Source organism: Gadus macrocephalus, chromosome 14 (genome assembly GCF_031168955.1).
Source record: "Gadus macrocephalus chromosome 14, ASM3116895v1".
NCBI lineage: Eukaryota > Metazoa > Chordata > Actinopteri > Gadiformes > Gadidae > Gadus > Gadus macrocephalus.
Window position 1 is genome coordinate 4,428,881 of NC_082395.1, and position 12,500 is coordinate 4,441,380.

General features: G+C 43.1%; 3 protein-coding genes across 4 annotated transcripts in view; 1 reads left to right on the forward strand and 2 right to left on the reverse strand.

Moving 5' to 3' along the window:
* The window catches only part of pdcd7 (programmed cell death 7), a 4,624-nt gene extending 1,628 nt beyond the window's left edge, over positions 1 to 2,996 (reverse strand). Inside the window, exons 1-3 of the mRNA XM_060071711.1 lie at positions 1,419 to 2,996; positions 557 to 695; positions 1 to 92 (exon numbers count right to left, since the gene is read on the reverse strand). The exon at positions 1 to 92 is cut by the window's left edge and continues 139 nt beyond it. Coding sequence (XP_059927694.1) covers positions 1 to 92; positions 557 to 695; positions 1,419 to 2,480 — 1,293 coding nt within the window. The 5' untranslated portion in view covers positions 2,481 to 2,996. The remainder of the gene's footprint in view (positions 93 to 556; positions 696 to 1,418) is intronic.
* Positions 2,997 to 3,122: 126 nt separating this feature from the next.
* On the forward strand, positions 3,123 to 8,181 carry spg21 (SPG21 abhydrolase domain containing, maspardin). The gene is made up of 9 exons (XM_060071712.1): positions 3,123 to 3,287; positions 3,694 to 3,758; positions 4,579 to 4,740; positions 5,013 to 5,093; positions 5,580 to 5,725; positions 5,814 to 5,922; positions 6,328 to 6,435; positions 6,534 to 6,674; positions 7,507 to 8,181. The coding sequence occupies exons 2-9, from the start codon at positions 3,696 to 3,698 to the stop codon at positions 7,630 to 7,632; spliced, it is 936 nt and encodes a 311-aa protein (XP_059927695.1). The 5' UTR covers positions 3,123 to 3,287; positions 3,694 to 3,695; the 3' UTR covers positions 7,633 to 8,181.
* Positions 8,182 to 8,883: 702 nt separating this feature from the next.
* ankdd1a (ankyrin repeat and death domain containing 1A) overlaps positions 8,884 to 12,500 on the reverse strand; it is an 8,853-nt gene continuing 5,236 nt past the window's right edge. Inside the window, exons 11-15 of one of the 2 annotated variants that reach the window (XM_060071710.1) lie at positions 11,756 to 11,854; positions 11,330 to 11,422; positions 10,764 to 10,965; positions 9,853 to 9,984; positions 8,884 to 9,401 (exon numbers count right to left, since the gene is read on the reverse strand). In XM_060071710.1, coding sequence (XP_059927693.1) covers positions 9,340 to 9,401; positions 9,853 to 9,984; positions 10,764 to 10,965; positions 11,330 to 11,422; positions 11,756 to 11,854 — 588 coding nt within the window. In that variant the 3' untranslated portion in view covers positions 8,884 to 9,339. Of the gene's footprint in view, positions 9,402 to 9,852; positions 9,985 to 10,763; positions 10,966 to 11,329; positions 11,426 to 11,755; positions 11,855 to 12,500 lie in introns of both variants that reach the window. The other variant, XM_060071709.1, reaches the window with a different exon arrangement.

The following is a 12,500-nucleotide window of genomic DNA, read 5'->3' on the forward strand; positions in this document are numbered from 1 at the left end:
CCCGTACACCGCCGTCCGCGTGCGGACCAGCGCCCGCAGCCGCTCCAGCCGGCCGCCGAACCCCTGCTCCGAGTCTGCGTCCGGGGAGATGCCTGGCGTTGGGGGAGAGGAGGAAGTGCAATGAGGTCAGGTTTAGGGAAACGTTGACTTTACCGGATCGCTGCTATTTGTGTTTAGTGTTTGAACATCACGGGTCATTCTATTTGAATTAAAAAAAAAAATATGCATCAAATTGTGTAATTTGAATTACACAATTTCATCCTGGAATTTGAATTCCAGGATGAATCACTATTTTTGAACTTCCTTAACTGTGGTTCCCGTTTTTGATCTGTGCATTTAATTCAGTTGAGTAATAGAGTTGCACAGGTTGCAGCTTGCCTTTCGTAACGACATATGGTACGTTATTTTAATATGCACCAAGAGGGCAGTAATATATGGTCTTATATATTTTTTTTCGGCTAGGAGTCAGACCATAAACCCTAGACCTTAGGGTTGGGGTAGCCCCTACACCTTTGTGTTGGGGTAACCCCTACTGCAGGGTTGGAGGGCTTCTTACCCTTCCTGGATGCTGCCTCCTTCCTCAGCTTCCTCAGCTTCTCCAGGGAGCGAAGGATGTCCTGCATCCTCTTCACGTCCGCCTGCTTCCGCCTCACCTCACACAGAACAGAGTCCGCTGCGAGCTTCAACTCTCGCTCCTGGTGGAACACGAAGGAAAAAAGACTGAATAGGTTTGAATTTGTGCCACGCAAGCAGAATGGACAAATAGTTTTATATAATAAAAATTAGACCCTGACCGATACATGGGCGGGCCGATATTAGGCATTTTCCAAACTATCGGTATCGGCCGATTAATTCATATTTAAAAAAATATATCGATTTTTCTTTTCTTTTTGATTATGTATTGTTCAAAGGACTTTGATTTAAACTTTTCTGTTGTGACAATAAAACAATAAAATAAAGTTTACTTTTAAACTGCATTACCTTATTATTTTAGTGAGGACTCATAAATAACTACAAATAACCAATGTCAGGGAAATCTATTTATGATTTCTTACGCGTTTCAGGAATTTCTTTTTTAAATATATCGGCCGATATATCGGAATATCGGATTTTTAAATCACCAAATACTTGTATAGGTATCGGCCTTAAAAATCCTTTATCGGTCAGGCTCTAATAAAAATAAATGATGAACCAATTGCAGTGCAGTACAGACTAGACATGCCTACGGCTGCTTGGTACGATGAAGTCAATTAGCAGACACTTCAATCCAAAGTGACCAACATTGATTAAGATACAGAGCAGGTAGGGGCATGGTTAGGCTGTGGACATGGAGGAACGCATCCAGAAATTATGCGTTTAGGAGTCGAGCCCCTTAGCAACTGACTACACTCTCCTGTCCACATAGAACTCAAACTCACCTTCTTTTTCTCCTCCACTGCCTGAATCCGTTTCATCCTCCATTTGTCGATGGCCGCTTCCTTATCCGCAAACCGGTCCTGTGCCAGCTCTTCCCTCTTCACCTGCTTTCGCCTCCTCAACCGGGCTCTTCTCTTACTGATCTGTAAAAGTTTGCTTTTCAGCCCCTCTAGGTGGTCACCGCCCTTCAGGGATTCCAGTGTCTCTTGGAGCTCCTTCTTCGTGTCTTGCGCCTGCAGGTAAACATCCGCCCAACCGCTGTCGTCCTCCAGGTTTTGCTTCAGCGTGTTGCAGGCGAGTGAAAGCTTTGACACAAGCTGCAGAGCGCCGTAGAGGTCTTCTCGAAACCGCAAGGGGGACGGCTTGGAGGCAGTCTGCTCGGACTCTGGGGTCTTTTTGGCAGCCTTCCTTCTTCTCTGTAAGAACTGCCGGATCCACTGCTCATCTTGTCTCCTCTGAATGACACTCTCATCCAGAGGTGTTCTACTGAGCGCTTGTACGGGTTCCTTGCTCTGAGCTGCAGCTAAGCTCTGGTAGCTACGAACAGGTGCACTGTGTATTTCTGACAGATCCCTATATTCCTGTTGTTGATGCTGATATGTAAAACCCGGTGGTTCAGAATCTCCAAACGTTGAATAAGCGTGCTGATTACCTTGCCTGGGGTTAAGGTTCGTTGTTGGGTGATGACCGTACATTTGACTATTTGAAGGCCCCGGGTTGTCGTGTCTGTCACCAACCATTGGATTAAACGGACCACTGGGTTCCCTGAGAGCTCCCTGGCCAGAGGTGAGTGAAGGCGGATACTGGCTGGGTGGACAGTTGAATGGCGGTGGTGGAAGCGAGGGATTGAATCCATAGCCCTGATCGCCATAGGCTCCATACCCCTCCATCCTGGGTGCGGGAGGCGGAGGCACATTGGGTGGGAATCCATAAGGATAGCCGCCATATCCTGGATGATTAGGCGGTCCCGGATGGCCTGACCAGAAGGAACCCGCATTGACATCGTTGGGTGGTGGGTCCTGGGACGACCAGGACCAGGGTGGGTTTGAATGGTTGCCCGACATGTTAGAGCAGCCGGCCTATGAGGTGTGTATGCAGTTCCCTTTGCGGTCTCCTACCTCCGCTGGTATAAAGCACGTCTGGGTCGAAACATACTGAACTGTATGAAGGTTTACAACGAGTGTTTATGTCTCCCTTAACATCCTGTGGTTTATAACTCACACGTGTGGAGTATGTGAGGAAGAAATGCATAAAATAAAAAGAAACAATCGTTTACAATCACTTTGAAACTGGAAGCCATGTTGCTGTGACTCTTCTTCACGGGTTATTTGTGGTTGAAATTACACAAAAGGAGCGTCTACTTCCCCCTCCTGTCGAGAGGAGATACAGCAGCTCCAATGGCCATGTACAGAATGAATCAAAATGTTATAATTTTCTTTAATTAGTCGATTGTAAAAACGTCTTTCCAATGGACAATGGGCATCAATTATACTTCCTCTTTTTTTTTTTTTAATAAAAATCGATATTTCCCTCAGTTTTTCCTTTGTGAAATATTACTGTTACATTTGGTCATTGACGTTATTTTGAATATAAATATAACACGTACCTCCATTCCTTAACACATTTGTGTAATGCAAACATAATGGGTGTAAATAAAAGGATTTACATAATCAAAACATACACGATATGCGCAAACAATCCGCAACACACACGCAAATCAAAAGAAATACGCATGCGCACATACCGCATGTTGTTCTCCTATGCGGAAGTCAACGATCTGTCATATGACCTGAGCCTGGAGAACAAGAGCGATGCCGCACGTTAATGGATAAAAGTACGAGATACGTCGAATGACATCCACAACGAGAAAGGTACTATCCGCCGTTTGGCTTCATGCTAGGGTTGTGAGTACGAATCCTCAGCTGCGATTCTCTGCGCACACATCAGCCAAGTCACGAGTGGTCGAGTGCAACCTCATCCAACTACACCTAAACTAGTTGTATTATCTTAACCAACCTAACCACCTAACAATAAAACCATTGTTTAATTAACCAACCTGACTACCTAAAACTAGTGGATCGAGTCATCTAGAGGTGACATGTGACTGGTTATCTAAATACAATCACATGTTGTTACGGGCGCCTGTAATGAACTCCGCTCCATATGATGGACAAGTTTGAATGTCAAATATAAAACAAAGGTGACTCAGATGCAGTAAACCAAGAGCCACGGTTGACAGGGCTTTAAACATAATGCCTTCTCACTGATCTGTTGCAGGAATGGAGGAGATAAAAGTGTCTCCCGACTACAACTGGTTCAGGAGTACAGTGCCATTGAAAAGAGTGAGTATGTGTTGAAATAAGGCCCTAATCTGTCTCTGGTATGAAGCGATCCTCCGTGCCCTGTGAAGCCTCATCACGGGATCCATGTCAAGCTCAGTATTGTAGTTTACGGTATTTTATCCTACATTAACTCTATATGCAGCGAAAGCTCTGTACAGGAGGATCCGATATTAACTCTATATGCAGCTTCTACACATGATCCACAAATTAATAACAGTAGGTCGTCTTGAAGCCCTTTAGTTAACCATTATCCACAATTTAAACAGTGAACAGACCGAAATTGTGCGGTGGCTACGATAGACTTCACCTGTTTTGCTTCCTCACATTGTATCTAATAAGCTACCGTTCCCCTTTCAGTAATATTGATTTAATTATCACACGGTATGCTGTTACTATATCCCTTTTTTAACTATTTGAATGACCATTGTCCACTTCTGCTTTTTTATTTTGCTATTTATTTAAAGCCTCAACACAGGTGGTTGCAACTGATGAAAACCTCACCCAGCGTCTGCTATTGCAATGATTAACTTTTTTATGGCCATCTTTGTGTGTAAATATTTATTTATTTGTTTATTTAAAAGGGGCAATGCACGTCAATTGACTATTTGGTTTGCACTCAAAATGTAAATGTGCCAGAGTTAGCAAAAAAGCTAATTTTCATCTGTAAAGGGAGCAAACCTAAATTCAAATGTATTAAAATGTAATATTCTGTAACCCAATATGGAAATGGAGGTGCTGCAGCATCAAGTCAAATAAGAGAAGATAAAAACAAACGCATGAAATGTCCGACTTTCTGAACACGGTTGCTTTTGTCTTCCAGATAATAGTCGACGACGACGACAGCAAGGTGTGGTCGCTGTACGATGCCGGGCCCAAGAGCATCCGGTGCCCCATCATCTTCCTGCCCCCGGTCAGTGGCACTGCAGAGGTGTTCTTCCAGCAGGTCCTGGCTCTGACCGGCTGGGGCTACAGAGTCATCTCGGTGAGAGCCTTATTCCTCCACCGCATCATCATCCATCACGTCCAACTTCTAATCACATCTAGGAAGCCCTCTGGACACCGCAACGTGAAGAATAACAAATGTAGCACTTTACTGCCTCAGGGCTTTTCTGCAAGACAAATGTGTGTGTGTGTGTGTGTGTGTGTGTGTGTGTGTGTGTGTGTGTGTGTGTGTGTGTGTGTGTGTGTGTGTGTGTGTGTGTGTGTGTGTGTGTGTGTGTGTGTGTGTGTGTGTGTGTGTGTGTGTGTCCTTAGTTGCAGTATCCTGTATACTGGGATCTCTTGGAGTTCTGCGATGGATTCCGGAAGCTTCTTGATCACTTGCAGTTGGATAAGGTAAATGGAGTCTGTTTTGGACAGAAACCCGTTTGGTGTACCAGGTTGGACTGTTGGCTTCCATGGATACATGGATACATCCAATGCATTTGATTCAGCACTTGGGCTATAGTTGAATTACGGGCGTTTGGTTTGATGCGAATCATGTTCGCTTCATAGACTTCCCCAATAGCCCGAAGTCACCACAGGCATGTGATGTAACTTGGCGCAACAGAAACCCTAGTACATGGTTCGAGCTTGCTTGTTATGTAATCACATACCAAATCTGTCATGTTCTATGGCTTTCATGAAACCATAGAAAGTTGTATTGGTCTGCGATGTGAAATGGCTTTTAAATGCACTGTTCAACTGCCTTTTTAGGAAAATTAATGCTTTCTTAATCTTACAAGTTATTACCGTATAGTAAGTTAACTCTTTACACCTTGTTTCCAAAAGGTCTATGCAATACATTTTTACATTTGTTGGTTTTTATTTTTCGGTTTCAAGGTTCATTTGTGTGGGGCTTCGTTGGGGGGGTTCCTGGCCCAGAAGTTCGCAGAGTGTACGTACAAGTCCCCACGGGTGCACTCTCTAATACTGTGCAACTCCTTCAGCGACACCTCCATTTTTAACCAGACCTGGGCGGCAAACAGGTGATTTATCTCCATGTATCTTGTGTTTCTACCGTCGTTTCTCCTCTGCAGTGTCGGCCCTATTATTAAATTATGCTTTACTCCGCAGCTTTTGGTTGATGCCAGCCTTTATGCTTAAGAAGATTGTTTTGGGGAACTTTGCCAAAGGACCTGTCGACCCCAAAATGGCGGACGCGATCGACTTCATGGTTGACCGGGTAAGCCCTTAGAAAGGGATGCGTGGGACTTCCTTTTTGTGAACATATCAATAGAAATCTAACGCTTCAAGGCATCTCGAAACCATTTTGTCTGAGCACTTACACATACCTACATTTAATGTTTAGTTGAACATCATCGATTGTTCAAAATTGGGAAACCTCAGACTAATTTACTCTGTGTGTGATCGTACAGTTGTTTTAAGTCTTATTGATTTTTGTTGTAGACTATAATACATGTATTAATGGCAAGCTACAAAGTAAATTAGAAGACTTGTCTAGATCTTGGAAGGTAGCATTACTATTTGTGTAGCCTGTGGTCGGGGATCCTACCTCTTTTTAGCTGAGCGATATATATTCGCTCTGGATTATATTCTGGTATCTTCTCTCCTCCTCCCACCTGGTTAGCTGGAGAGTCTGAACCAAAGTGACCTAGCCTCCCGGCTCACGCTCAACTGTCAGAACTCCTACGTGGAACCACACAAGATAAAGGACGTGGTGGTGACCATCATTGATGTGAGCTTCACAAACCATGTTTTTCAGCGAGCCATTTGAACATGCACACTCCACAATGCTGTTCAAACTAACGTTCTGATCTTTGTTTTGATGCGCAGGTGTTTGATCACAGTGCCCTCTCTCTGGAGGCCAAGGAGGAGATGTATAAACTGTACCCCAACGCCAGACGAGCTCATCTCAAAACAGGCGGGAACTTCCCTTACCTCTGCCGGAGTGCGGAGGTCAACCTGTACATCCAGGTAAGCACTTCTCCACTCGTTGTGACTGGGAGTGACTTTCAATGTCTTGGGTTGAAAATACACTGGTTATTAAGTAAGCGTGAAACTTGTCCTGGTTTAGGGTTATTTAAAATTACTATTTACTAAGGTCATTTAGAGCATTGTCACCTGTAGTCATTGAGTGAACTGCAAGTGGTAGGCTTGATTTTGATTCCTGAAATTTAAATTTACATTAATAGAAAGATAGTATTTATCATTGAAAATAAATCATAATTTTCGCTTTGTGCATTCAATACGTTTTTCATTACGTTTTGTTATGTTTAAGAATGATGCTTGTTTGCGTTTGCTAAATAACGAACCAGGAGGTCAAGCAGCATCAAGCGCTGCAACCCATTGGTCAGCCACAGCATGTGTGTTTACCTATTTTAACCCTTTCACATATGAGGTTTTTCCGCGAAAGGTTTTGATGGGCATTAAGTGCCTCCTGACCTAAGGTCAACGGTTGGGAACCACTGACCAAGAGAACTATAGAAGGCCTTTCTTTCCCCAGGGACTGGTTTTATGGGGGTTCTAACTAGGGATCGACCGATATATCGGTCGGCCGATATTCGCGTTTTTTACGTGTATCGGTATCGGCCGATACGCGGCTGATTTTCGCCGATTTTTTTTAAATTTATTTTACTTGTTCTACCTCAAAAAATATCGGTATCGGTATCGGCCCTAAAATATCGGTATCGGTCGATCCCTAGTTCTAACCCAGAACCATTCAGCTGGGGTCACCACACCCTAACTCCTCAGCTAGTCCGCCCCTTTAACCCGGTTCTGTTATGCGGCCGTGTTTACCTTTTTACAGATCCACTTGCGCCAGTTCCATGGAACGAGGTACGCTGCCATCAACCCCTCCATGGTCAGCGCCGAGGAGCTCGAGGTGCAGAAGACTCAGCTGACGGAGGACAGAGACCTGGCCGACAGCCAATGAGAGACTACCTTGTTCTGCTGGCACCCACCAGTGTGTGTGTCGGTGTGTGTGTATCGGTGTGTGTGTGTGCGTATGGAGAAATCATTGAAAGGAAGCTGAAGCTTATCACCCTTGAGCTTGCTGATTGCTTCATGCTTCCTTCTCCAGCACCTTGTTTTGAACAGACTTCCTTTAGCATCGCAGTTTTCTTTCTTCCGAGGCTGAATAATCAATATACAGATTTAATTGATTATATTTGTACCACAAAAAAACGACAGTATTTTGATAATCGCCTATTGTATATACCGAGAAAGCTCTGAGGCGGCTTCGTCTTATGATTGCTGTATGATTCCATGTCATGAGTTTTTTGCCTTATGTGAAATTATTTGGACGAGTCATGATGACCTTGCACTTTTAATTTTTGGGTTACCACTGCCAACAGTTAACTAGTAGAATGTGAGAAAAATGTGTGTGCGGGTTATACTGAAACAAGCATTGGATAGGTATTCGCTAGAGTTGAACCACATTGTCATCCCTCTAATTTGGAGTAAATGCATTGAATACTTGGTGTGTCCGATGTGTTGTGCAGTCATTTAAAGTATGAGTGACTGAGTAGGTCTACGTTTTAAAACACTGTGACATTCTATCTTGGGGGGAATTAGTACTTTTACTACGGAACATTTCAAACTACTTTCTACCCTTACTCTATTTTGTAAATAAAATAATAAATACGGAAAACTAGTCGAATGTAGATATTCTTTTAAATATGATTCATTAATTAGAGCCTGAAAATCAAAGGACCAATGTGTGAGGATAAACAAAATAGGAATGGTCAAATCATGTTGATGGCTGTGCTCAAACTAAGAAAATGTGTAGGGCTTGTACATTGTAATGTCAGATTGCAACGTCTTCCGCAGTTTTGGGAGTGTAGGGGAATGTTGGTAATTATAGTAATGGTTCTTTGCTCTTTGTTTGGTTCATTATTCGTGAAATGATATGCCATTGTGGGAAGACACCGTTGTGTTTGAGACAGCCACAGATATTCTAATTGTAAAATGTGGCAATACGTTTTTCATTATCCTAGGTTACTGAATATTTGTTTATTTCGGATTCTACAGAACCACAACTCTCTTGAGTCCTCTCAATATCGTTGAGTATCGCCAACAGTTGGTCCCATGATGCTTTCTGATGTACAAGCCCTATTGTAGATTAAAGTACGAAAAAAAACGATTTTGATGTCTTTGTTAGGAAAACAGTTCCCAACTCGACAAGTATATTAATACATCATTTATTGGATTTACGTGACATTGTAGAAAGAAAGTTACATTAATAACAGTTAAAATATGACAGCATTTATCCCCTTAGTGCTAAGAGGTGCCATAATAACATTAAATCGGTACAGCAGTCTTCATCAGCAAGGCTTGACCTAACCGCAGTTTTACATCCGAGGGATTTTCCTCAAGACCTTGTATTGCATTTCTGGGAAGGACGTCTCAATTTGGGGTGCAGCAGTGGTGCAGTGCAGTGGCTTCAGTCACATCGAAACCATTGTTCTATCTCACCACAGCACTCCTTCTGTGGTATTGAACACACCCGATACATGCAATGCAAGAGCACTGCAAAATGCATGCGTTGGTTGAACATTAAACAACAGTAGACCAGCAGGTGGGGAGGAGTTCTTCAGAGGAGGATACCGTGTTCCTTGATCTTACTTTGTGCCGTGATGCTTCACATTAAGCAACATATTCTGGGATGGATGATGTCATCGTTCGCCTTTTGGCGGATGCTTTCTGCAAGATTATGAGAGGGGGGGGGGGGAATGTTTACTTTCAATACAGTTACCCCTTAATTATATTTTTACTTATTATTATTATTGTTATTTTTAATTATCATTATTATTTTTATCTTATTGTACAGCACTTTGGTCAGTGTATGCTGTGTGTAAATGTGCTCTATAAATAAAACTTACTTACTTACTTACTTAATCACAATAACAAAAGTGATTCACATGCCCACGCCACAAAACTAAGTCAATTTAAGTAAACCTTATATTTACAGTCTCAAAGGGCTCATAGGCAAACATTCCACAACATTCCACACCATCATTTGAAATTATGAAAAGGCAATCATGAAAGCTTGAATTATTCTAATCCTTAAAACCCAAATCAAGTGTTTCTACAATCATCACACCCAAACCTATGGGTGGCAGGAGTCTCAGTGGAGGTGTTTTGAAGAGCTCACCTGCCAGATCTGTGCGTGAGATCTCCACCAGCCCCTCGTACAGGCCTTTCACTGGGTTGTCTCCGGCCTGCACTGCCCCATGCAGCCAGATCAGCAGCATCCGATGACCGTGCTCCTTGAAGCTCTTGGAACCTTGAAGTAGAGATAACATGCAAACGCACGTTAAAACGCTGAAGTTTGAGGAATGGGGCCATTTTCGTGAAATGTACTTGGAAAGGTCCTTGAGTTAAGGCTGTTTATGGTCTGGATTTGATGCTGGCCCTGTCTAGATTCAAAGCTCTTCATGAGGTCTTCATGAGCTGTGGTCTTCACCAGGTTGTGTTCTTCGTGAGGCTGTGTTCTTCATGGGACTGTGTTCTTCTTTGTAACCCATTCTGGATTCGTGGCTAAGCTATAGCAGTGGTCCACCTGCCGTTACCTTTTTAAATATCGGTGAAAACAAACAGGGCCCAGGCGGTTGAAGCCTGCGGTCCATTTGCTCTTAGGATTAACAAGCTTCTATTTGGTTTCCTTAGTTACGCCCCAGGGTTAATTATTGGATTTCTAAGTCAATAGTTTTGCAATGAATGTCGGGACTGTGGTGCCAGTCCAGTGCGCTAATACTAACCAAACACTAGCCAAACACCGGCGTTCCACCTCCTTTACCATTGAACCAAATCATAGGAGCCCATTCCAGAGAACAACAAGCATTCTTCTCCACATTATATCATACCGTTCGCTCATGGTTTGGAGTGAAACTACAAACAATGATCATCCCTCCCCATAGTTTATGTTTATAGTATTTCTCAATATCCTGTACAGTTGTATATTGTATTTATTCTTTTGTCCTTGTTATAACAAATTATTATATTAACATTATGTGCAAATATACCGAGCACTAATGGTCAGCTGATGCAAGAAAGTGTGCTCACCTGTCCACTGTTGCTCTATCGCACGCTCGTGGTCGCTGGTGAAGCCCCAGTGCTGGCCCAGGAGCTTCCACTCGCCCCGGCAGAGGTGCTTGGTGGCCAGGCTCCACAGGACGGACCGCAGGTGCTGGGTCTCCAGCTGGTGATCCTGCCTGAAGGTCAGCGGTCGGCCCACCCACGGGGGCTGGCCCCTGGACGCGCTCTCCTGGTGGGGCAGGCAGAGGTGGGTTGGAAGTAGGTGGGATAATGGACCAAATAATCCGGTTATATCATCTTTTGGAAAAATAAATATAAAGGAAATCATCAAAGTAGACTAAAGTATCATGTGAAACATATTATGTGATTACTTGTAAAGACATATTACATTTCATTAAGTCATTTGTATGAATAAAATGGTCTTTATGTTCCTGTGAATGTGTATTGTCATATATAACTGTAGTTATATATATTTTTTATGTTGATGGATCTTAACGTATAATGCCATCAATCTATCTATTAGTTTGAACATATTACATCCTTTACTTTAACAAGGTACTTAAAAACATGCAGAACCACTCCACAAAATGTACTTTTTCCCACTTGTAGAACCGGTCAGCTTTGATGATCATGTCGACGAGGATGACGTGGCCGCCCCTCGCCGCAACCTCCAGACACGTTTTACCCTGCTGGGGGGGGGTCATCATACATACAACATACGCCTTACGTTACTTTAGGTACCCCCAGTACAATCAGGAAGAGAAGAGGATAATCTTCCCTCCTGTGTTGTGTGAAGTCGCTCGAGTTCATTTAGATAACAAATGTATTTCACGGTATTTGCGGTATATGATTATTCGCTATGAGCTAATATTGTCTCACTTACGAGAATATCTACAGTAGCCCTCCTTAGTGAACACTGTTCTTTAGAATGAACACACAGCCTTATTTTAAAAGAATGACAAGTCATGAAGCACAGACAGCAGCTTTATCCACGGGTCGTGGTTCACGTTGAGCCTTACCTTGTCCGTCAGGTTGAGTTTGACTCCGGCTATGAGCATCATTTCCACCAGGTCCTGGCGGCCATCTTCTGCAGCGATGTGTAACGGGGTCTGAAGTCTCTGCAGGGAGAAGAACCACAGATCAGCGGCCGGGCGATGGTGTTTGTACAGCCCTTAACCTCAGTCACAGGCTCCAAGGGCCTCTCAGGCCACATGTTATGACACCAACCCCAGGGTTACGATGCATTTTATATCCACATCATGATCGCATATCGTATCATATTGATGTGAGTTTAACACAAGCGAATAACTACAACGTAATGAAATTAATACAAGTCATCGGAAAATATTACAATGGAAAACCTATGAAAGCACAAAGGGACACTGTTTTTGAATGTAGCGAATTGCACTGAATTACTATAATAAATAATCATATATAGGCCTTTGACCTATGCGTATTGAAAATGAGACTGAACTGCTGACAAAGATAGTACTTTAAGGATTTGCACATTTGTAATTATATGCCACCATATCCACATCACACGAAGATAAGGGAACATCCGTTTGTTCAAGAAGAATGCCATCTCTCTCTTCTAAGTTTCACAATCCAGTGACTCTTGCTGCTGCTTGCAGTTATGCAACCTCCAGGCCACATGTAGATTGCAACCTTCTTCGTTCATCATAGCAACGGCGTCGACATTTCGAGTTCAAACGTAGTTTCCTGCATTCTGGTGAAATTATATGCACTGATTGTTTTTTCCTTTGC

Excerpts from the sequence above, each read along its gene's own strand:
- spg21 (XM_060071712.1), top strand. The coding sequence starts at position 3,696 with ATGGAGGAGATAAAAGTGTCTCCCGACTACAACTGGTTCAGGAGTACA. Across the intron at positions 5,726-5,813 it reads CAGACCTGGGCGGCAAACAG|CTTTTGGTTGATGCCAGCCT; the intron begins GTGATTTATCTC and ends TTTACTCCGCAG. Across the intron at positions 6,436-6,533 it reads TGGTGGTGACCATCATTGAT|GTGTTTGATCACAGTGCCCT; the intron begins GTGAGCTTCACA and ends TTTGATGCGCAG.